Genomic DNA, 25,716 nt, shown 5'->3' with positions numbered 1-25,716 from the left:
TTGTCTCCTTATCTCCACCACGTCTCCTTATCTCCACCACGTCTCCTTATCTCTACCCACGTCTCCTTATCTCCACCATGTCTCCTTATCTCCACCACGTCTCCTTATCTCTACCCATGTCTCCTTATCTCATCACGTCTCATCTCCACCATGTCTCCTTATCTCCATATCTCTACCCACGTCTCCTTATCTCCATCAGTCTCCTTATCTCCACCACGTCTCCTTATCTCTACCCATGTCTCCTTATCGTCTCCTCGAGGCCACATGGCTGGGTGACTTCAGTATGTACGACAGTGAGGGCCGACACCAAATATTATTTTACACATCAATTAACTGACAATTGTCATGAATCACTTCTAGAAATGTAAAAATGGTGTAAATGATTTTTTTGTTTGGCCCAACAACAACAGTGCACATCCTAAATACACACTGTAGTGTGGTTGGGAGTGAAGTGTAGAGTCTGAACACCTGCCAAGTTCAACCAAACCCAGGTGTACGGTGGTAAAGTGACCCGATGAAGAGGGGGAGGAGTCAGACTCGATGTGTCACTCCTCAGTTACACTAAAAACACACATAACTGAAGTAAACAATCAGCCCAGCTGTGATGCACTGGCAGACCAAGGCGGTGTATAGTTGGTTGTGTATTTATTGAGTTACAGCAGACTTAAGGTAGAAAATGAAAAAAATGCAAGCCCCCCCCCCACACACACTTAAAGCAGCAGCAGACATTCAGACCGCCGGACGTTCACCTGCTGCTCGAATCGAAGGTGGATTCATTTGCCTTTTTTTCCTCGCAGGCACAAATATTGCAAGCGCTTGCAACCCGAATCTCACACACAGTTAAGAAGCATCTGAGGATGAGGCTGTTAATTAAAACTGTTGAAGCGCATGCAAAAGAAGTTCATGACAGCTTTTTTTGGCTGTTGGCGATATTACAAATTCATCTTAACGCAGATAAATCCACGCACGACTTCATTTTCCTCTCGGGGGAGAGAAGAAGATTCATAAACCGACATTTCAGGTGTTGGAAATCAACTGAATCCAATCCAGCTTCAAACAAAAAGAAGAAACCTTCCTGGAGCCAGAAGGACCAGAGGGGGGGAGGGGGTACAGTTCTGTTATCATGCGTGAAACAGCCTCCAAAGAAATGTTCTTGGCCGGTTCCTGTAAAATAGTATTTAATTTTTTTTTTCCAAACGAAGAAGAAGAAGAAGAGACGAAGCCAAGTCACGGTCACCAGTTCTGAGACCGACGGCGACGCGTCAGAAAAGGCAGCGTGGTGCGGTCCAACCGACTTCTCCACGCGGTCGATCGGTTCTGAGTGTGTGTGTGTGTGTGGGGGGGGGGGCGTGTGTGTGTGTGGGGGGGCGTGTGTGGGGGGGGGCGTGTGTGTGTGTGTGTGCGCGCCGATTGCCCGGAACCCGAGAGCCCTTGAGGCTGGCGGTCTGGCTGCAGGAGGCCCTCATGTTCACATCTCTGTCAGGCGGCTCCTCGTGGAGTCGTGACCGGGTGCGACTCAACGAATAGGACGACTTCTCAGACGTACACTTTGATCTTAAAACAGAAAAAAACATTCCAGGTTTTTGGGGCATCGGACGTGAATTATTGTTTCTTCTTTTTTACAAAACGTGCCCTTTCAGTAAAACTATACAATTTTTTTTTTGTAATACAGAAAAATATTTACAAGGGTGCTTGTTTAATAATAATTAAAAAAATGTAGTAGTAGTAAGAACAATGCATCAAGTCCAGCTTTGGCACTCCTCTGCACCACAGGGTGGGACCAGAGGCCCCGGCGCTTTGTGATGACATCACAGGCGGCCGCCTCCACATTCGGGCGTCTCGAGTCGGCGCGTGACGGTCTGCGACTTAGAGATCAACGTTTACTCCACCTGCAACAGAAAGGGTGGAGTAAACACATTGAAATAAGTTTCAGATTATAATTTGGTCACATAAATTCAGAGAAACAGCTAAATGATGGGTTTTGCATGCGAATAGAAACTAAAATAACTTTATTGGCTAAAAAACTATCAACGTGGCGCCGTGAGCTCTCCCTGTGACAGGAACACGGCGTGGGTGTGCGACATAGATGATGCTAATGATGGTGTGGGTCCAACCATCACCCTGCCACCCCAGCATGCAATCTTTTTTGGAGGGCCAATCAGAGGTAATTGTCCCCCTAATAGCTTCCTGGGTGGCTGGTCACGGCAGCTGTGGCTTCTTAAAGGAGCAGCGTACCATTTATTTATCTTTTCATTCAAAGCCGAGGCACACAAACTCAAAATCCATCCCTTTGAAAAACAACACGTCACTGAAAAATGTTTTCTATGAACGGGCCAATTGTGTAAATATACAGAGTAATATTCATTTATCACGCTTTGAAGGATATTTCACCAGATCAACCCACCGTCAGCCGGTGAGCCGGCCGGGCTGCTCCATGGCGGGAACCTCCCCGTCCGCCGCCAGCCTCGGCCGCTCCATGGCGGCTTCGCCCTCCGCCACGGTCACCTGCACCCACCTGGCGGGAAGCAGACGCAACGCTTCAAACACACAGACACTGATCAGATAAAAAGGAGAACAAGGAGAACAATGACTGACTGACTGACTCTCACACACACACACACACACTCTCTGGTCGACGAGATTCAGCATCCACAACGTGTGTATTTTTGAGACCGTTATCACTGTCGTGGCCATTTGTCCAAATAACTCAAATGAAACTATAAATCTAATCACCACGGACGCACTTTTTAGTTTACGCAGCCAAAAGAAAGTAAAGTCCATCTCCGCGTGTCATTATTCTGATCATTTATTTACAAACAAACAAAAAGAACAAACAAAATGCTGACACTGGTAAAAAACCATCGGCCACCCAGGTGCATGCTGGTCCTGAAGCTACCTTCATGTAACCAGTGTTACGCAATCAGTGAACCTAACACTAAATATATAAACAACAATCACAATGAACTAAACTAAACTATAAGAAAAAAGCTCTTATAACCTCAATAAGCAATGAATAATCAATATTACTTTACAATCAAACTAAATAGAAATGTCAAAGTATATAACTCCAACAATCACAAATAAAATAAAATCTTCCTATAACTCCTCATTCTTTTAAACTTGGCGGTGAGCTGATCTTTTATAATCTCCCAGGAGAATGAAGTCCCCGTCTCCCTCTCTGCACCCACCTCGCTTTGTCCGCCTTGCCGGCGCCGGTCTGGTCCGGTCCGGCCCGGCTCAGGTCCGTCACGCTGTGGGCCAACCGGCCGCTGACCCACTGGACTTTGTCCTGGTCCGACGGCTTGGAGCGCCCCGGGGCGGCGGCGCCGTCCTCGCCGGCCTCCGCTGGCGCCAGAGGAGAGACGACACCGTCAGACCGACGCGCTGCGACCCGACCGCGACCCGACCGCGACCTTCTCCTCCAGAACTCACCTTTCACGGCCTTCGCCTCCGCGGGAACACTCGGCTTCTTCCCAGAACTCTGGCCGTTCTGCTCGCGGCCCGCTCGCTGCCGCCGCTCCGCCGGGTTCGGCTTCTGGATCGCTTCCATCCAGTCCGGAGCGCCGCCGTTCTTCAGCGCCGCGCGGTGCTCCTTGAACCAGCGGACGATGTCGGTGCGCCCGAGGCCCGTCTGGACCTCCAGCTGGCCGTACTCCTCGGGGGACGGCCAGCGAGTCCGGCAGAACGTCTGTCGGGCCGCAGAACATTCATTTAAACCTCCGATTCACAGCGGAACCGGGAACGAGCGCTGCACGTCGACGTGGCCGCCGTGGAGGGGTCCGGTTGGCCTCGGCTGCTGGCCGATTACCAATCGGCCAGCAGCAATATTACTTGTGCTATCTATTGTGTAATAATTACATGGATGTTTCATGACTAATTAAATCAATTGTGTGAAAAGCTTGGTCTTGAAAAGTACACATTGTTAGTCTGTGATTACCAATCAGCCAGCAGCCGAGGCCAAGTCTCCAACCGGCAACCATCGACACATGAATACTGGCTGTGGTACTGTGTGCTGGTCACCGTGACCTTTGACCTTTGAACCACACCAAGGAAAGGCCGTTCCTGCTCGAGTCCAAGTGGATGATCGTAATCACTTCCAAGTAAATTCTCTGGATCATCCTCAGAGAGATGGCGGAGGTTACCGACGCGGGGACACACGTTAAAGTGATTTTTCGGGGTCCGTGTAATCAACAAACTACATTTATAAATCGGCTATTTCGGAATATTAACGTCGGCAACATTGAGTTTTCCTACGACGACGTAAAGAATCAAAGTTCTTCTTCCACAAGTACCGGCCTCACGATGAATACACATCAAATAAATAAAAGGTGCCTCATCATCACTTCATCTCTTTCTTACCCCGACCCGCGTCTTATTCTAACAACGCGTCAGCGCTGCTCCTCACCTCTCGGAGGAGGCCCAGGCAGCGGCCGCTGATGGCAGTTTGCGGTTTGGGGCTGGCGGAGGCCGACAGGACGGGAGGGCGGGGAGAAGAGGAGGCGGAGGAGTCGAGGACGGGAGGGGATGCCGAGGAGGAGAGGGTCGGCGGGTGAGGGGAGGAGGCCGCGAGCACAGGAGGGGAGGAGGAGGAAGAGGAGAGGACGGGCGGATGAGGGGAGGAGCGCGGCGGTTTCCCGCCCGGCTCTCGGTGGGCGGTGCCGTTCGGCAGCGCTCCGGGCCGCTCCTCCGCGGGCTTGGACGACATGGCGAGGAGAGCCTTCTCCATGTTGTCCCTCAGCGCCCGCCGCTCGGAGAACCAGCAGTCCACCTCGGTGAGGGACAGCCGCGCCTCCTGGGCCAGCCGGTCTGCAGCAGGACAGAGGTCAGGGGTCAGGAGAAGGCTTCTTCAGGAAACCTCCGTCTCTCTCTGAGGGACTTAGAGGAGCTCATTAGAAACATGGCGGCGGGTCCAGAGAGAGACCGGCCTGCAGCGCCTCGGGGGGGGGATTAAATATAAATGGAATAAAAACAGTTGGACTTCATAAAGTTAAGTTACAGAGTCAGGACACTGAACTGTATCTCCCACAGTCAGTAAGTTTTAGTCTGGAGAAGTTTGGGAACCTTTTTCTTCGGTTATGACCAGAGGCGTGTGTAGGATTCAAAGAAAGGGGGGGTAAGCCCCGAGGGGGGAGGGGGGGGGAGCCCCGAGGGTTAAGTTAAGTTTGGACATCCATAGTTAGAGACAGAATTTCAGGGTCATAGTGATATGTTATGCTCACCTGGACTCTATCACTGAGATAAAGATTAACTAGTTCAGTGGTAAATATACCATTCAATGGACAAAAAACATTATAATAATATTTATTAATGCAAAGAATAGAGCGATAGTTTTTTTTTTCTAACTCGCCCGTTCACACTCTCGCTCACTGGAGGCAGTTTATAACTCTTATTCCCTTTCCTTTGCCTCAAGTAAAGCTGAATGTAAGAAGCTAACAATCGTTAATATCTACCGATATATTATATATATGTATATAGCCACATCCTGTAACTACCTGGACTTACAAGTCCACTCGGTGCATCGTTTACTTTGAGCTGAAAAGGACGTTTTATCAACAGCTGTTACGTAATGTTCATGTCTTCATGGCGAGACGTCACGCCGCGTGTGAGAGCTTTACCTAGCTCCGCCTCCGTCGGAGCGCCGCTTCTCTGGAAGCTCTCCTCCAGCGCCTTCAGCTGCTCCGACGACTTCCCCTTCACCCTCTCCAGCAGGGGGAACTGGTGGGGCACCGCCTTCTTTATCAGGGCACCCTTGGGTGCTGGCGTCACCTCGGCTTTCACCAGCACCGGGGGAGGAGGAACACCTTCCGGAGAGAGAGGGAGAGGGGGAGAGAGAGAGAGAGAGAGAGAGAGACACAGAGAGAGAGACACACAGAGAGAGAGAGAGACACACAGAAAGAGAGACACAGAAAGAGAGAGAGAGACACAGAGAGAGACACACAGAGAGAGAGACACAGAGAGCCACACAGAAAGAGAGACACAGAGAGAGAGAGAGACACACAGAGAGAGAGACAGAGAGAGACAGACAGAGAGAGAGAGAGAGATTCAGACAGAGAGACAGAGAGAGAGACAGAGAGAGCCACAGAGAGAGACTTAAAGATCTAAATAATAACTAATAAAGAGTAATTGATATTAATAAATGACACAAACTTGGCAGTATGGCCTAACATGTATAATATATCACTTTAATATCAACATTAAATGCTTCTGAAGGTGTAGAGCAATGTTTACGGCATTATTTGAGCGTCAATGTAAACCATCCATATTCTAAATGTTATCTTTTTACTGTGTTATTGTCATTGTTGTGCTCATTTGCAGACAGAATGTATTTAAAATGATGAGGAAATAACTTTATTTTGTGTCTGTATTTAAACGTCTCGGCCACACACCTTTCAGGTTGAGGAGCCGCTGCTCACTGAACCACTTCTTGATCTCTCCTCGGGACAGCCCGGTGGTCTCGATCAGCCGGTAGATCTGTCACACGACGCCACGCAGCAGGAGAGAAGGGGGGCGTTCATCGAAGAGAAGCCAGGGGACACAACAATCTCATGCCAATAATCCCTCGAGTATAGATAGATATCTCTATAGATATATCTATAGAGATATCTATCTCCTTCTGATGGCACGAATGATGTCATTTCACTCACTTATTCTTACCTCGTCTTCCTCGGGGAACGGACACTGCGTGTAGCTGCACCTCAGCACCGATAACTGCTCCGTGGTTTTGTTGGCGTCCACCGTGAAACTCAGCACTTTGGGCGCCGCCGGCTTGGAGGCGGCCACGGGCGCCAAAATGGTTTGAATGATGGACGGCCGTTTACTCTCCGTGAAGATCATCGGCGAGGCCAGGGGGCGCTTGAGCGACTGCGCCACCTGGGGGGTAAACGCGGCGGGGAGACGGTGACCACCTGCTATCGCGAGTCGTTTGCGTTAAGGGTTATAAAAATTAAAAAAACACGTCCGCCCAGAGGTCTCGTACCTGGGTGGCCACGGTGAGCGCCAGCGGCGTGCAGGTGACGTTGGAGCCGTTGGCGACGGGCGTCAGCACCAGGCTGGTGGCGCCCAGCAGCTGGCAGGGGAGCGACTGCAGGAGGGAGGCGCCGTACGACTGCGGGGCGACCACGGCGAAGGTCTGCGGCGCCGAGGAGATGGTGCCGTTGAACATCTTCTTCCTCGCTTCTTCCACCTGTCGAAGAAGGAAAGCCATGGTTAGAACTGTACGTGAAAAAATTCATAATACTATGTGTGATGTGTACTTCAAAAAGAGTAATTAAAGTACCAAAAAGTCTCTAATTCTTAACATCTCAACTATTTTAAATAAAAGCAAGATGCTTAAACTGTTTCAAAAAGGATATGATGGTCTCATTTCCTGATTCATTTTAAGTTATTACCAGTAATACTCTAATAATATTTTCATGTCGATGACCCTCGTCTGGCGAGTCCATCCATTTGCCAAATGAAGTGACATAACGGTGACGGATTCGTATGTCTGTGGCAACATTCAAGTGGAAATGATGGTGATCACCCAAAAAGCCCAAAACCTGATCAGAGCTCATCACTGTAATGCAAATAATGCCTCAAAGCATTGTTGTGATGCAACATGAGGCGATAGACAACATACAAAAGAAACACAGGATCATAACCTTCGCATTGAAAATGCGAAGGTTATGTTTTGATCGCCGTGTATTTATTTATTTATTTGTATGCGTGTTACTCGCATAACTCAAAAAGTATGAAACGGAATCACATGAAATTTGGTAGGATGATTGGTTATTATCCGGGGACCATTTGATTAGATTTTGGGATTGATCGGGTTAAAGGTCAAAGTCAAGGTCATGAAAAGGTCAAAATCTTCTTTTTACCATAGCGCAGTCAATTTATATCCAATTGGCATGCAACTAATGCCAAAATGTTCATAATTCAAGGCCCAATCTTGTGATATGCGAAGGTATGCGCTCTACCGAGTGCCCGTTCTAGGTATTCTCAGTATTTATTCTAAATTGACGGCATTTGAAATGCAATCCGTGATAAGCACAGTGTCCATCTCCGTTATGTAACTCCTACCTCCTCCGGTGACCAGCTGATGCCCTGTTTGAGCCTCTGGGTGGTGAACCAGACTTTGATCTGCTCCTCTGGGTGCTTGGAGGCGGCGGTGAGCCAGGAGAGCTCCGCCTGCGTCGGGTAGGGGAACTTGTTGAAGGACGAGATGAGCGTCAGGTTGTCGTCCAGCGTGGGGTTGTATTTGGTTGTGTTCAGGGGCACCGCGATCTTCGGCACCTGGAATCATAGAGTAAGCGATGGTAAATCAATTCAGTGTAGTTTGTATAGCCCGATATCACTAACTCCCCTCAGAGGGCTTTACAATCCGGACACATACGACATCCCTGACCTTTGACCTCCCAAAAAATAGAAACAAAAACTTTCAGGAGAGAAACAGAGGAGGAGCCCTCTCCGGGATGGACAGACGAATAGATGTCATGTGACCAGAGTTAAAGAGTTACAACAAATTCAATGACTTCATGTCATTGAATATGAACTCATGAAGTAACTATATCCACAAGTATTGTGCTCAGTTTTCTGGAGTTAAAAAAGAAATAAAAAACATACACCATAATGCATCTTAAAAACTGAAGAAAAGAGACTGGTGACGTTAATTTAAGGGGTCCTCATCATGACTAGTTAGGCTTAATTTTAGGGTTCCTTATAATGACTGTTGTGGCTGATTTTAGGGGTCCTCATAATGACTAGTGAGGCTTAATTTTAGGGGTCCTCATAATGACTGGTGAGGCTAATTTTAGGGGTCCTCATAATGACTGGTGAGGCTAATTTTAGGGGTCCTCATAATGTCCAAAGAAGATCTGGAAAGGCACCATGTCATTTGGTGCCAATTATGAGGAAAACCTTCCTTCAGAAACTAAATAAATAAAACCCATAATGCATGCATCACAGAGGTCAGATCAAAGGAGCGCCCTCCTACCTGAGTGTAGTTCAGAGGCCGCTGTAGGGAAGGCATGATGTGAGAGAGGCCTTCTGCTTTGAGGAGCGTCGACTCGGGGAAGATGACCATCCCGTTCACGTTGACCGCCGCGAACGCCTTCTTGGCCAAATCTGTCCGTTTATTATCCGACGACGTCGGTTTCGGTTTAGCGATCTTGACGGCGGTGGGTTTGCCGAGTTCGTCCCCTTTGGCGCCGCCGGCCGCGTTGTAGACCACCGCGTTGCCGCTGAAGCCCTCGATCGTCTGCTCCAGGATGGTCTGATTGTTCATTTTGATGCGCTTGAACTTGAAGTTGCTCTCCCCGGGGTGACAGCGCTCGTTGTGCTCCGTCAGCGTGTCGAACTTCTTGGTGTTGAAGTTGCAGACGGCGCACAGGTACAGCGGGTTGAGGATGACGTTGGGGTGGTTGGCGTCGACGTGCTCTTTGAAGGTGTTGAGGTTCTGCGTGGAGAAGGGGCAGTACTTGCACTCGTAGCCGCCCTGCTGTCTCCGCGGAGGCTTGGAAAGGTCCGGCGGCTCCGCTGCTGGCTCGCCTGGACCCGGGGGGGGAGGGTCCGGGGCCTTGGCCGTCAGGTCCAAGTCGGTCTCCGTTGAGGGATCCGCTTCCATCGGCGCCTCCTCGGGATGGTTCTCCGTTTTTGTCTGGAAGAAGGCGGTTTCTCAGGTGAAAAGGACACGGGACTAGAGATGGACACGCCACAACAGAACATCGCTTGCATCATGTCATAGATCATCATTCACCAGTTGAAATGCACAGATATACCAACGATCCTTGTGAAGAAAAAGATGATGATTTGGTACCTCCATCTGCCTGATGGATGGTGGAGGTCTCCATCGTGGAATATGCCTACTATGAACTATTCATACTCTGTCACATTCATTGAATGTATTTTAACTCTAAATCTGTCCTTCTGTACACATTACATCTATTGCATCTGTCCATCCTAGGAGAGGGATCCTCCTCTGTTGCTCTCCTCCAGGGTTCTTCCCTTTTTTCCCTGTGAAGGGTTATTTGGGAGTTTTTCCTGGTCCGATGTGAGGTCAAAGGTCAAAGGTCAGGGATGTCTATGTGTACAGATTGTAAAGCACTCAGAGACAAATTTGTAATTTGTGAAATTGGGCTATACAAATAAACTGAATTGAAACCCAACCCTAAGTGCAAGACTAAAAATACGTTAAACTGGAATCATCTTTAATAAGTTCATCCCATTGGAGTAAAGCTCGCTGCTCGTGGCAGACCTGTTGAACGTGTACCTCCATGTCCTCCTCCGTGTCATCGTCCAGCTCCACCATGGTCCGCTCTGGCCGGATCATCAGGGGAGTGGAGGCCTTCCGTCGGCTGGACATGACGAGTCTGGCTGGACGGCTGCCGTCACCTGGTGCCCGCGCTCGGCCGGAGGTGGTACCACGAGGGCCGGGGTGCGGGACGCAGGACTGCCGTCACGGGGTGGTCGTGGCTGATGGGCTTCAGGTACCGGAGAAAGGCCAGGAGGCCCGGACCGAGGCACAGGCCTGGGCTCTCTTCTATATATCAGGAGAGTCTCTGGGATCAGTCTAAAGAACCGTGTTCCCCAGGAGGAAGCTGAGGGGGCGGTAGAGGGTGGAGACGGGTCTGGTGCAGTATTTGCCGGGCTGTCAGCTCCGATGCTGGCTGACCTCCTGGAACGTCATGACAGGATGCTACCTGGATGGCAGAAACAAGAGAAGAACCAGTTTAAAAGCAGATTATGACTAACATTAGACAGACGTTTGTATTTTGGCCTTGGTTTGTTTGTTTGAAGACATTATTTTATCTTCATTTGATCTACTTCTGTGATCCAAGACTCAGGCTTGAGGTTAGCCCCCCAATGACAGATTCTTTCTGCATCATGTGCAGTTAAATGGTCAACAATAAATAAATATGACAAATTAATAAAAAAGGTGCACTTTTGCACGCAATATGTTTGTGAATATGAATGCCACTTTGAACTAGTCGGTACAGCCCACGACAAACTCAAACCTGTCGCACCAACCAGCCTTTTGTTGTGTTGCATCTTCATTTTAATTTGCCGATAGCATGGCTATGACTTCAGTATATTTTAAAAGTAAAATGAGGGACTTGTTGAGGATTAGTTTCAAAACATAAATCCACATTATGCCAAAAGTTACTAAAAATAAGACTGTTTGAGACCACCGGATTACACGTTAAAGGAAGAACCAACAGGATTTCCCTCTTCGGGTGGCGTTGGGTTTCCTTCGATGGCAGCGCGGCCCAAACGGGCCGGTGCCAGCGCGTCACAAAGGCGACACGCTGGCGACACGCTGGCTTATTTAAGCTCACCAGTGACCGCGTGGCTCTGCAGCCGGCCGCCGCCCAGCAGAGGGAGTCCAGTCAACAGGCAGCTGGCGGGCAAATTTGGCTCAAAAATGAAAAAAGAAAGAAAAAAAAGAAGCCGACAAAGAACCGTCAAAGCGGAGCAGATGGTCAACAGGTGGTCGACCGCCAGGCCCGGACAACAATGGCGCTGGAAAGGAAATCCAACGCCCTTAACAAGGAACTAATTGCAGTGGGCTGAGGGGCGGTCACGAGACACTGGAGGTCTGGAGACGCAGCAGCCGGCGCAACGAGCTGCGATGGAGGGAACCGCAGAATGGATTATAGGGAATATTAAAAAGGCCGTATTGTTGACGCTACCTTGTTGATGTCAGTATATCTACACATGACATAATAAATGAACGATAGCTCCTTGAGGAGGGAGCAGCAGGCGATACTCAGGTCACCGATTACGCAATTCAGAGGTGAAATGTTAAGTTTGTTAAAAGATAATAAATTGGCACCAACTTGATCATTTAATATATATATATACACACACATATATGTGTGTATATATATATGTAAACATATATACATATATATACACACACATATATATATATAAATTGGCACCAACTTGATAATTTTATATATATACACACATATATATATATATATATTGCAAAAATACCAAGAGTCCCCTGGTGTCTGCCTCTCAAATGTGAAAACATGTTTTTTCTCAGTGTTCTATGACACAACATTTGGTTTTGCGTCGTACGTCAACTATTTTCTGTCATTTTGCTCCTCAGACTCACTGATAATCAAAACCATTGTGATATTAGTCGACGATGAAAGCCCCAGTTCACCGGCTCTGGTGTGTTTTTTAATGTTCTGGAGCGACACCCTGACTGTGTGCATTCATGTCCGTTTCTTTCCGTCTCGTGCGATGACGCAACCACGATGCACGCCTCCTGGATGGATGGCAGTTGGGGGAACCGTCCACAGATCGGTGCGCACGCTGTAATAAATATCTGTAAATGTGTCTTTAAAAACACTCAATCAGGGCGACAACACTCGGAGCAACCATCTGTTCCACCGTATGAACTTTGGCGACTTCCAACGCACAGCGGCTATAAACACGGCTCGTCGGAGGCGCTTGGCCGAGAGTCGGAGCGGCAGCTGTATTTTCGCAGACTTAAATATGAAACGAAAACAATTTGGCTCGGCGGAGCAGCTCGGGCACGTTTTACACGAGGATCTTTCTCGCGTCTATTTATGTAAAAACATTTATCATCACACTTTGATATCGGTATGCAAATACGAAGCGGACGACGGGTCCGCAGCTGTCGGCGAGATGTCCGATCGGCGCCGAGATGCCAGATCGACGAGTGCGAACGGCGTCAGATGCGTCGTCTCAAAAAGCCAAATGCAACGCTTTGGTTCGGCTCCGGCGGGAGGGACGACGGCCGCCGGAGAGACGCCGAGCGGGGACGGCTCTCCGAGTCCGTCGGTGTCCTGGAGGCCTCGCGCGGGCGCCGCCGCTCTCGCATTCACACGAGTAAAACAGCCGATGGGTCGGCGCCGCGCCGCTCGCCCGTCAAGACGTGACGAGGTTCTTTAAAAACTAAGTCGCCGCGAGAATCCTCCGACCAATCAAAACTCTCGTGTGCAACGGCCGCTTTAAGTATGCGATGCTCGAGAAACACGTCACAGAATATAATAAACAGGGTTCGTGTTGACCGGTGGAGAAACAGGACTGTAAACCACATTTACACGAGTAAAACCTGAAATGAGACAAAGGTTTGATTTAAAGAATAAATATTTATATACATAAACGTAAATCTAGATATGAATACAAATCATTTCCATGACCGTATGAACCCTGCATATATATATATATAAACACACATACATACGTATATATATATACACACACGTATATAAATATACATATACACACTGTATATATATATATATACAGACACACATTGTATTTATATATATATACACACACACACATTGTATTATATATATATTTATATAAAATTATAATATCCTGGAAAACCCAAACCCTGGATATCGTTCGTCAGTCAAAGGAATAAATATTTATATAAATGTTTATTCCTTTAATCAAACAACAAAAATGAACATATGAATTTAACACATTTCCTTGACTTTTCCAAAACCTTTGGGATTGAATTTTATCAAGGACTTTTCCAGGCCAGGAAATAATAATTTCTCCAGGTCTTCATGACGGTACGCCCCCTGCACTTCGCCTGCATCGTTGCGCGGCGCCGAACCCGTCAGCCGGCTCGCCGTCCCGAGGCGCCTCGACCCGACCGAGGCGTCATTAGAATGCAGACTCCATTGCCAAGGTGTCGCTATAGCAACCGCGGACGTTGGCGCTGTAGTCGAGTAGCTGACAGAGACTGTATACACACACACACACACACACACGGACGACCGTGACGCTCGTGTTTACAGACAGAGAAATGAACTAAGGTCAAAGTGGCGAGGTGCATTTGGGAGGCTGCTTCCACGATATGGAGGAGCGTCGACGGAGCAAATCGAGACGACAGTCGCGCAGGATGTCTGCCGCAAGGGAGCGAGCAGCGAGCGTAACCAAGCCGACGGCCCCTCCCTTTGTGTCCACCGGCCGCCAGGAGAGCCTCCGGGCCCGTGGGGGCGGGGCGGCCAGGTACCAGGGAAGGTGACGCGCTCCCCCGTTATCCCACCAACGCCGTGTTTCGGGGAAGCGTGTGGATTAAGGCCGCTAACGCCGCAGCTTACTTATCATCCCGCCGCTCGGTATCGCCGCCCCAGTCCGTCCGGCACGGCGTCCGGCGAGGAGGAGGAGCCGGCGCTGCAGCCGAGGTGCCGCTTCGTCCGACCGGCTGAACTTCTGCTGCGTCACCGCTGACGCAGCGAGAGCTCGGGGCGAGGAGCCGGCTGGGAGCTCAGCGGAAGAGAGAGCCTTTTCTTTTTTTAACCTCCACTGGTGTGAACACAAGAACAGAGACGATCGACTCTGGCGCCAATGCAACTCTGTATCCATGCAGTATGAGGAGACTTATTTTATATATATAATGTGTAAATGTATGTATATATATACACACACACATATATAGACACGTATATATGTATTCATGGAATATGCCTACTACCAACTATTCATACATATTCATTGAATGTGTCTTAACTCTAAATCTGTCCTTCTGGTCACATGACATCTATTGTTCTGTCCATCCTGGAGAGGGATCCTCCTCTGTTCTCTCCTCAAGGGTTCTTACCTTTTTTCCCCTGAAGGGTTGTTTGGGAGTTTTTCCTGATCCGATGTGAGGTCAAAGGTCAGGGATGTCTATGTGTACAGATTGTAAAGCACTGAGACAAATTCGTAATTTGTGAAATTGGGCTATACAAATAAACTGAATTGAATATATATATATACACACATCAGCGTTGGAAATACAAGAGGGCAAAACTGCCCCTAAGAAATATAATTCTGCCACCAGAATTTCCTCTAATAATAATAATAATTTAGACTTGTATAGCGCTTTTCTAGTACACAAAGACGCTTCACAGGGGACAAGAGACAAACAGAACAAAAGATGGATTGGTCCACACAAAAAAATCAATATATAATTTTGAATTATGAAAAAAGAAAGAAATAATAATTGTTCGTCATTTCAAGAATGTAATAATAAATAACCACAAAAAAATGAATAAAATTGAACATGATTGTCTGATATTTGTTCGCTTGTTTTTTGTTAAAAAAAAATCTAAAGAAAACACTTTGAATCTGTGGACTAGACTAATAGTCTTATTATTGCCCAATAGTCTTATTATCTCCATGTTTCGAACAATTTCTCATAAACTGTAAGCCTAACTAAGTATATGCATTATTTTTGAGTAAATGTTATCTCACAAGCTTTAAAAAGTGCCCCTGGATTCAGTCAGTGGGGGGGGGGGGGGGGGGAATTACCCCCTAAATACTATCTAAATGCCCAAAGAGGAAGGCCTGTGTAAAGAGTAAAGCGTGCTGGACACCGAGGACGCCGCCTCTCAGATCCTCCTCCGCTCTTCACTCCAACGCAGCCGGTTTAATTGGTCTAAATCAACAGTCACAGTAACTTTAATACGAGATAAAAGCACAACAACCTTCCCAGAAGGCTCGCTCTCATTTACGTAAAAAGAAAAACCCTCCTCGTCTTCGTTTTGGCCGCACGCGTCTTTCACGTGGCGCTGAAAAGAAAACGTTTCAGACCGCTGTCTGAGCTTTTCACTTCGTTTACTGTTCCAATAAATGCATTCACGGCGGATCAAACGGGCGTTCGCTCGCTCGTGCGTCTCACCCAGTCAGCGTCTGTGTGCAGAGGGAGCCACACACACACACACACACCCCTCTGTCTGGAGGCTCATTAAACTTGCATGAAGACCCGGCAGCCCCTCGCCTGCTGCATTATATTACTGGACTCCTTCTCTTCTATTTCTGAAGGAGTTACACTAAATGCTCCCGGGCAGCAGAATGCATTTATCAGCCCTGGCAGAAATCAGTTTAGTCTACACACACACACACACACACACACACGCTGCGGGGGAGATCGATACCGACCCGCCGGACCAGATGATCTAATACAGCACGAATGTTGTCGGCGCTATAGGAAGGTTGACGCATCCCGAACAGCAGAGGATGAACGGATGAGTCACGGCAGCGCTCTGCACTCGGCTCCTATTTCTGTCATGTAGTGTGTGTGTGTGTGTGTGTGTGTGTGAGGGGGGGGATATGACTCAGGCTGTGCCCCCCCCCTGAAGCTGGACGTTTTGAGAAGGCAGCGTGGCCTTCAGGTGCAGATTTCAAACACATCGACCCGAACGGAACTATAGCCCCGGAGCCGACTGCGACGCGTCATCGGAGAACCGACTCCGCTCCGTTTCCACAGGTCAAAGGTCGCCGCTCTACCAGGCACAGGGGGAGAGGACGCGAGGAGACACGCACGGCGACAAGTGCACGCCGTCAATATGAAGCCATGTGACGACAGCCAGAGGGACCAGGAGCAGTCGAGTCTCTTGAGACGCCGACGCCACGCACTGCGGGAAAATACAGATGGGAGTGCGGGATTCGATGGGAAGTTTATGTCATTAATTATGTGTGCAGTTTAGGAGCGTCAGGGTTTCCCCATACCTTTAGAACACTGTTCATGAACGGTGGAAAGAAAACAACTAGACGACTGTTTTTGAGGTTCATCTACAGCAGGGGCGTCACGTCAGCATCATGGCCGCCCTCTTAAAGGGCCGGCGTAACTGTATGAACTACTCAAATATTATAACATAAATCCATTTAATTTTAAACCTTCAAAATAAAAGCGCAGGATATTCGTTTTCTTCAATTTCTTTAAGGAAAGGGGATCGTGTGTCTTTCAAGCCGTCAGGGGACAGAAAAAAATGACGTGACGGGTCGGATTCGGCCCGCGTGTGTTTGACACCTGTGATCTACAGGAACTATAGGTCCGTTTTCCACTCACCGACAGGAATTAATTGTAGGCCTCGTATGAACCACGTATTAACTCATGGTTACAATCCTATACAACTAACTCTTTAAAAAACTCCATGGCACACACTAACTATTCGTGAACTAACTGTACACAGTTTACAAAAGAATCAAATGTTTTGCTTTAAAACTATATTGAACACAATTTCCTTTGTATTAAATCAAATACATTTATGTTGGACTTTCTTCTAATGAATTTTTGTCATTTTAACAATCCACCACATGATTTAACACCTTTTCCTAGAGGAGAAAATCTGCATAAATCCTCTCATATTTCATAAAGGCCCTCGCCATGCACCGCCCGAGACGTAGAGAGAGCCAGCCGAGTCTCCGGGCCGACACAAAGGCGTGCGCATGGCAACCTCTGCGGCTCCTTGAAGCCATGCATGAAGTACAAACCAGCCGGCTCCACGCCGACGGGCGCGAGAAGAAACGACGGAGGCGACGCGGAGAGACGCTCGACCGCAACGCCGACATGTCTTTCTGCGACATTAACGACGACTTTGAAGCTCCAGCAGACGCTCTCCATCACGAGTAACCCCTAAAAAACATATTGCACACAATGCTTTTTTTTTGTTGGCACTGGCCTATGGCACGAGTTCTCCCTCCTGACTGCGTGGTCCACAAGCCAGCCACTGCAGTAACGGAGTGTGTGTGTGTGTGTGTGTGTGGAGAAGCACCGCCGCCATTAATACAGCGTGTCCCAGCAGGGGTGGAGGAGGCGGAATTTTGGACCGTCGCGAAATTGATTTAAATCTCATCACGCGGCTCCTCTAGACCAGAGCGGCGCTGCACTTTGAGGGCTTGGCGAGTTCTGCCTGGCAACAGAGCTGCTCCGCTCCTGCTGGGCCCGGGGTGAAGACTGAGACCCGAGCCAAACCTAGACCGGATTCATGACACCGATGACAGTAATACGTGGTTAAAAAAAATAAAAAAGGGAAAAAGGTATTATATATATTTTTTAAATATCAAAAAAACCATTTAAAATAAGGATTGCTTTGCATGAATGATATTAAATTGTGTCAAGGCATTTTTAAAAAAACTAAATGAACAATATTAGGTCACATCTGCACATTTTCATGAGAAATTTTAAAAGATCAGCACTTTTCCTGCACACTATTTTACTCAATATACAGAAAGAAAATAAGTTGCAGCAGGGAAAGACTACTTTAGCAATATTATGCCCGCCCCGCCCCGCCCCCCCCCTCGGCTTCTGTGACAAGACGAAGAAGAATAAATCACCGCCGTGACCCTATGCCAGCGACGGACACAGTGGCCTACATACAGCGTGACGGAAATACTGTCAAGCAGACGCCACCGGATCGAGGATCCGGTCTTCCGTTTCATTCTGCTTCGCATGGCGTTGAACGCGGACACGAGTCTCGCGTTTGCCAGAACACACACGCAGCCCACGGCGGATGGCTGTGTTACTATGGTAACCAACAGAAACAGTACATGTGTGTGTGTGAAACCCAGCAGAGGTCAATCAGTGTCACGACAGCGGCGCCGTTTTAAAATCCGGCTCGGCTTCAAACCACACAACGTATCCTGCACACGTGAACAAATTAAATACTTTGACATCTGGAGCATTTTTTTAGACATATTTAGACAAATCGTGTGAAACACGACGTACCGCATCTTCATCCCGACGCATCGTCACACAGGGGACTCAAAAACACGAGCTGAGAGGCATCAAAACAATCAAACACAGGAGCTCATCGGCCCACTTCAACATTTGCATTTAGCTTCCCTATTAATGCCCCCCCCCCCCCCCCCCCCAACTCCCTAATGTGGTTTTGCGCAGACCGACAGCGACCCTGACAAAGTGGCATCGTTCTCCCACCAAAAGCCTCGTTCTCAACTTCTAGGAGCTTGAACCAGACCCCCATAAAAGCTCTTGGATTTCCATTTTTGGGGTCAAATTTGAGTTTTCAGCTACGCTAAATGCACCCTGGGTAATCTCTCGCACCAGCAGCCTCTAAATTAGGTCGACGACGACGAGGTCGGGCTTCTGCAAAAACTCAAGTCAAATCATCTCGCATGAGTGTTTTGAGAAGTGTGTCACGGTCATGCGAGAGCAGGAGACGAGGAGGGGAGAATGTTTGGAGACTTTGGAGCTCTTCATTCCGTCGGTCCAGAGTCTCGGCGAACGCTCACTTCCCCGACACGTCATCCCTTCCTTCCCTGCAGTGGGTGTGGCTTGTCGTCTAAAGCCTCTCTCCTCATTGGTCCCGTGCTGTGAGGGGGCGTGTCTGTGCTGCGCCAGCGGCTGACGTGGTGCAGTGCAGAAGGACTTTTAAAGCTCTCCCTCTCTCTCTTGTTTACACCACTTATGAGGTAAAACATGTTTTATTTTTTATTGTTTTGGTTTTTATTTTAAGCAACCTGATTTTTTTAAGCACTATTTTAAAGAATCTGTGTAAAGGCTAAAAAAAAAAGTGAATAAAGTGTTTAAAAAAAAATCAAAAGAAATCTCTCTCTCTCACTCTTTCTTTTCTGCCCAGAATTAGACATTTGGAGGACACAGTCAGATCCACACACACAATTAATTAAACTTTCCCCCGACACTTCAGCGTCGTGGTCTGGGCGTGTTCGGCATCCGATGCAAACGTCCAAGCACACTTAAACAGCTGAGCCCCCGCGGACCTAGATAATAATAATAATAATGATAATAATCATCAATGCATCAACGCAGCAGTGGAGTCTTCAATAAAATACACCGCTTATCAAACGGTTGGGTCCGGTGCGCCTGCTCTTCAAGTCGTGTCAGTTTATTTGATATAGGTCGTCCTCGAGAGGGCTTTACAATCTGAACACATCACAGGCCCTCGCTCCCTCACTCACTTCGCAGTCTCTCGCTCCTCGTTATTCTTTTCTTAGTCACTCTCCGTGTTGCTGGTTCTCTCTGCGACACGCCCACTAGTTCGGTTTGATTTCCGGCATGCAAAGAGTTATTACCTTCGCATTGAAAATGAGGAAGGTTATGGTTTGATTGCCGTGTATTTATTTATTTATTTGTATGCGTGTTACTCGCATAACTCAAAAAGTATTAAACCGAATCGCATGAAATTTGGTGGGATGATTGGTTATTATCCGGGGACCATTTGATTAGATTTTAGGATCGATCGAGTCAAAGTCATGAAAAGGTCAAAATCTTCTTTTTACCAATTGGCAACTAATACGAAAATGTTCATAAGTCAATGCCCAATCTAGTGATATGCGAAGGTATGCGCTCTACCGAGTGCCCGTTCTAGTTAACAGTATGTTTGAGTAGTTTATACAGTTACACCGGCCCTTTAAGAGGGCGGCCATGATGCTGCTGTAGATGAACCTCATAGACACATCAAAACTGTCAAAGAGCATCGTGACCGTGTGCGTGTGCCTGACCTGGATATGTCCCCGCTTCGGTTTTCCAGGAATCCGACGAGGTTGTGCGCGAGGAAACATCTTTTTACGCCACAAATTGACACGACACCGACGTGGATAACTGCTTCTGCGGGTTGTGCCGCTCGCGGGCCTTCAGCCTCGTTTCCCGTCATCCTCTCGCTCGCAGAGTGACTTTGTTATCCGTTTCTCTGCATCGCACGCTCCCTCATACAGTGTGGAGTCCCTGCTGTCCCCGCGTAACCCTTCAGCTGTGGCTCTCTAATTGCATCCTTCCCTCCATCAGCCCCACGTACAGGTGATGAGCTCATTTCTGTGGTTGCCTTAGTCACCTGACAACACGTCTGAGGAACCGGTGGAGGCGCAGAGAGAGAGAGAGGGAGAGAGAGAGGATCTGAACTGAACACATTGGCACAAAGCCCAGCGTAGACGTTGGTGATGTCATCACAGAGCCCAGCTGAGCCCGACAGGCCGGGATGTCAACAACCTCCAGCCTCCAATACGAGTCTCACTCCAAAGGCAACAGAGAGACATTATGTGGCTCTGGATTGGATGTGGAAGGTGACGCGAGGTCAGGAAACGCTGCATGAAAAATCAGGAAATAAAAGACGTCTGGGCTAAAAAAAAAATATATATAGGACCAATACAGTTTGTTTCCCATGTGACAAACGGCACAGTGCTGCAGTCAGGAAAGCCAAGTAGTGGATAATTAAAGTATAAAACTCAGGGTGGAAAATGGTTCACTGTATAGTTCTACACCATCGACATCCTGAATAATGTGATCTTTATTAGGTCATCTGCATTTGTATTTATTTTTTCTCAATACTCTGACTTCATGATGTTGTGTCCACTGTTTCGCCGTTGTGTATTGTGTTTTGTCTTATAATAAAATATATATATTTAAAAATAAAATAATAATGGCACTTGAGTGTCTAGTATAATGGAAATAATTTTAACGCTTAATGGGAACGCTGGAAAACGGGCCTCGTTTTGTAGACGTGGATAATCTTTGCATTTGGCTGCAAACAAAAATACAGATACAGTATTCACCAGCTGCGCACACACACACACACAGACGCACTTTCCTCTACCCAGAACAAATGCACTTAAGGAATCAGTAATGTAGAGCCATTGCATGCTGGGATGTGCTCCCCTCATATGTGACTCTAACAAGAAATAAATGTGATTTCAAAAGGAAACTTAAAGCAGCAATAATCAGAAAGGAAATTATAGTAAATTAGGTTATTATTTTAGGTATTATTATTTTACTTTTAATGTAAATGTTGTTTTCAAAGTCTAAGTGTTTTGTGTGATAATTGATCATGCTGTACTGCATTGTATGTATTTATATTGTATTGTAATGTTTTTTGCCTGGACCCCAGGAAGAATAGTCTCCACTACGGTGTAGCCTAATGGGGATCCTTAATAAACTAAACTAAACTCACACACGTAGTTTCTCACACGCACTGGAACAGGACTGGCTGCCACCTGCCAAGGTTAATTGACCGAAAGACAAACATACTTTCTCATCGTTTCACTGTCAATCTTCTGCCTCGAGTCCAGGAGAAGAAACCGCCTCGGATCGTTTCAATAGCGTGAAACATCTCGCATCGGGGATCCCCGCCAAGACTCGCATCGTCCTCACGCACGATGTTTGACTGACGTGCACTTTCCCCGCCGCCGGTTTGTATTTAGATGACTGACAGACTCTCGTTTCTCCCGACGGCTGGAGATGAATTCGCGCCTCGTGGGAACAAAGACGGCCGGTCGGCTCACAGCTGGATGTTTTGGCTGTGACATTCTGAGAGATCACAGCACGTTGAGAAACACACGGGGAAGAATAGGCGATTCAATGAGTGTAATTTACCGTTTATGCCACTGAAATGAAAAATAGCTGCCTGAATAGAGTCTCTCTCTATGGGACACACACGGATGTTTTGGAGAGCGAGGTGGGCGGGACATCTGTGCATTTCTCTAATCCCTTGAGCAATACTGAGAATAACAATGTCCCTATTATATTAAACAGCCTTTAATCTTGCATCTGTCAAACTGTAAGAAATAATGAAAAAATTCAGTAATGTCCGATACACCCAGCAGGGAATGTTATTCCTTTATATTCTAGTCGTCCTGTACTCTCTTACAACTCGTTTGGGAAAGCAAATAACCCAAAAAATTTAATTTCATTCCGGAGGATTAATTGAATATATACTTTTTTTATACACACCGATTTGTGTTCATATTTCCGACGTCGTTCTGCAAAGAAAGCTCTGCCACACAAACCTCTGAGCAACGGCGTGTGATCTGGAATACGACAGTTTACTTTTATCAACAGAAACCGTTTGATTGCTCAGACGGCGGGGAAAAAACAAAACGACAAAAAAACAGGCAGGTTGTCGTTTCAAATTATGGAAAATTATCTGTGATTTGACAGATCACACGTGGAAAACCATGTGAAGAACAAACGCGTGGAAAGAGCAGGAGAGCAAGCAATGCCAAGTCTATATACCCGGAGGAATTGCCGGTACCGGGTATGGCAGGGTGGGTGGGATGGGGGGTGGGGTTAACTGCGCTGTGATCATAACCACGTACATCTGTTTACGGGATGGGAATGTTTAGAAATAAAACATAATAGGTCATCCCCAGAATGAGGGTTGGGGGGGATGCCGTCTAATGAACAAGATATTTCACCACGGTCAGAATGTGAACACGCTCTGGGTGACAGCTTTGCTGAGAAAAGCATCATCCACAACAGACACTAAAATATTTCCCATTAACTTGCCCACCTGTGGTGCGGAGACCCGTCAGAGGTCTGAAGCTGCACTCTGGTTAACAGGTACGCTGAAGTACAGCGCGGCACGCGCGGTTTATTACAACAATATGCGCGATATGAAATGTTACTTTAATCTCAGAGTGAATATATAGTATCGTTGTCTCCGTTCTTGTAATTAATCTCACAATTGGGTCAAATACCCCCCAAAAAGCAATAAGACATCTCAAGCGGGGCTCGGATAGGATGCACCTCAGCTCTGACGGAGGCTCACAGCTCACAAAATATTGAAAAGTTGGAAGCTTTACGGCATCATCGCCCCCCCGACGGTAAACCTTAAGGGCATCGTAGTGTTTATGAAATGTGGTAACATGTGAGGGGAGAAACCAGAAGAGGAGGCGGGGGGAGGATGGCCTCCAAAAGGCTGGCAGGATTTCCCAGTTAAAGTCAGTCACGTGGTTTAAATGAACCGCATATACATCTTAGAGTGACGTCACTATCTTATACAGGATACCATGTAGGAGGAAAAACAAGGAATTACGTCAACACTTGAGGACTGAGGACACGCCCCCTTATTGACATCGGGTTCAGAACCAAAGTTGGTATATAATGTGAATAAGGAGACTTTCCAGAGCCCCATCACGCCCCCTGCACCGGCAGATACGAGTCCGCCCGCATGCAGTAAAAGCCGCGGAGGGGAGGAGGCATCACCGGGGGTAACGTGACGCCTCCGCCACAGAGAGAGAGAGAGAGTCGCGCAAATCAAAGTGGATAAACAACGTCGGACTCTAAAAGTTGCACCCGAACCCTCGGTACCGACGAACGGGAGCCGGGAAGGAAGCGGGCCGTTAAACAGCGGTTGGCAGTTTTAACGGCCGTTTCCCGCCGGTCAGAACCGAGCCGTGACAGTGGGGCGCAGTAAAAAAAAAAGAAAAAAAAGAAAGAGAGAAGAAAAAAAAGCACTCTCCCCAAATGTTCCCCCCTCCCGCCACCGACGTAACAACATGTCGGCAGAGGACGGCCATGTTTTGCTGGTTATGTCGACGCGGGGAGGAGGAAAAGTAGACACGATGTTTCTCCGCCGCGGTCTCGACGGAGCGAAGTGGAACTTACACGCGGGGGGACATAAACGTCCCAATTAAGTCCTCCGCGGACACATTGTCTCCGCGCGCAGGCGGAGACGGCAACGTTCACGCGACCACACAAGTTGAAATATGTATAGAAAAAGGCGTGCGGGGTGTTTGGGGAGACCCGCGAAAAAGCCAGCGCGAGACAAGAGAGGCGCTAAAAAAACAACACAACTACACGCAGTTTTAACTTGAGGGACTTTTAAGGACGGAGGGGGGCGGGGAGGGGGAGGGGGGCCGAGGCAGAGAGCCGTTAGAAAAACAGAGGAAGAGTTGATCCGTTTCTTACCTGCTGCCCGGCGTCTCGGCGCGATGCTCAGGTGGCCCGATGCGATCCCGAAGCGACGACTCGTGAACGCGAAATCAGGCGGCGCCGTCTCTTAAAGCCGCTCCCGCGGCGGTCCGGCAGCCGAGCAGACAACAGGCGACAGGAAAGAGAAACATCGGCGATCACAAGGAGGATCTACGCCAAAAGCCACATGATCGCCGACGTCAGAGTACGTATTTGCATGCCGTACCGGAGCGCCGGTGTCCGTCCGCAGCTGGTCCATCGTGTCGTTGCCGTAAAAAGTTCAGCGGCGAGGCCGAGGGAGAGTGAGCCAACTCCGGGTCCGGAGCGCAGGCGGGGTGCCGGCGCCTCCATGGAGCATGTCCGCGGGGTAAAAATGAATGAACGGCGGCTTGTTGCTGTCAACTTGTCCCGGTGCTGATGCCCGCCGCCTCTGCTCCGAGCTAATTGAATATTAAAGTACCCACAGTGGGCGTTTGTTACCCCCGAAAGCCCCGCCCACCCATTTAAGCCCCGCCCGCTCCGCGTCCTCCTCGCTCTTTCTCTCGACGTGCGTGTGCATGTGATGCTAGGTGAGGAGGAGGAGGGGGGGGAAGCATCTATGCGCACACAGAAAACACACACTCGCATCTGGATCCAGCAGCAACAACAACAACAACAAAGGTTAGTCTGAGGTCAGCTGATCCTCACGGCTTGGAGCTGGCCTGAAGTGACACGGACGGACCCCGTGAGCTCGCGCACAACAGTGACCTCCACCGGATCCTCTGGAGAACTGATTTTGACCTTGGCCCGTGAACGCATCGCGTTCCCCACAGGGAGCGATATGGTGGAGTCACGTGGGCCAATTGTACCGCAGCGCGATTCCCCCCAAACCCCGCTGCGTGTCACTCGTGAATACAGATGATAACGGCTCAGAGTTATGAGTTTGGTTTTTAACAGAGGTCAAAGAGGTTTATGTTCTTTTGCTCAGGGAAACATGACAATGTGGACAGAACATTGCAGTATTTTGGTAATTTAGACATCACACATGTGATTAAAAAGCACGAATATGCGGCATGAAATGCTGCACCCTTATGTCCTGTTCAGGCTAATAATAATAATATAATAATTGAGTGGAAGATAAAGTATTGTTTGTGCAAAAAAACATCATCTCTTCATATAGTTTTATCCCATTATGATTAGCAGCTACAGAGTGTTCAGCTTCTGCTTCACTGATTGTAGTGGAGCTGTGTCTTTATTAAACTGAGTATGTCTTGTTCTGCTTGAGTAGTTTTTATACTTCTTCTTCTTCGTCTAATAATAATCACAATAAT

The 25,716-nt window shown here is 48.0% G+C and overlaps 1 protein-coding gene across 2 annotated transcripts; it reads right to left on the bottom strand.

The window, feature by feature from the left end:
* Window positions 1-628: 628 nt before the first annotated feature.
* Window positions 629-24,819, bottom strand: LOC130213112 (zinc fingers and homeoboxes protein 2-like). 2 transcript variants are annotated; one of them, XM_056444552.1, is made up of 13 exons: window positions 24,404-24,819; window positions 10,250-10,679; window positions 8,975-9,637; window positions 8,062-8,274; window positions 6,977-7,183; window positions 6,655-6,870; window positions 6,387-6,471; window positions 5,616-5,801; window positions 4,406-4,806; window positions 3,433-3,688; window positions 3,189-3,345; window positions 2,405-2,515; window positions 629-1,889 (listed from the first exon to the last, which is right to left on the bottom strand). In XM_056444552.1, exons 2-12 carry the CDS (start codon window positions 10,340-10,342, stop codon window positions 2,407-2,409), a joined length of 2,586 nt encoding a protein of 861 aa, XP_056300527.1. In that variant the 5' UTR covers window positions 10,343-10,679; window positions 24,404-24,819; the 3' UTR covers window positions 629-1,889; window positions 2,405-2,406. The 2 variants fall into 2 exon arrangements, with proteins under 2 accessions (XP_056300527.1, XP_056300528.1); XM_056444553.1 differs by lacking the exon at window positions 24,404-24,819 and adding an exon at window positions 14,079-14,223.
* Window positions 24,820-25,716: the final 897 nt, after the last annotated feature.

The sequence above is a fragment of the Pseudoliparis swirei genome, chromosome 22 (assembly GCF_029220125.1).
Source record: "Pseudoliparis swirei isolate HS2019 ecotype Mariana Trench chromosome 22, NWPU_hadal_v1, whole genome shotgun sequence".
Lineage (NCBI taxonomy): Eukaryota > Metazoa > Chordata > Actinopteri > Perciformes > Liparidae > Pseudoliparis > Pseudoliparis swirei.
The sequence above is the reverse complement of the archived record's forward strand: the minus strand, read 5'-3'. Positions and strand labels throughout refer to the sequence as shown.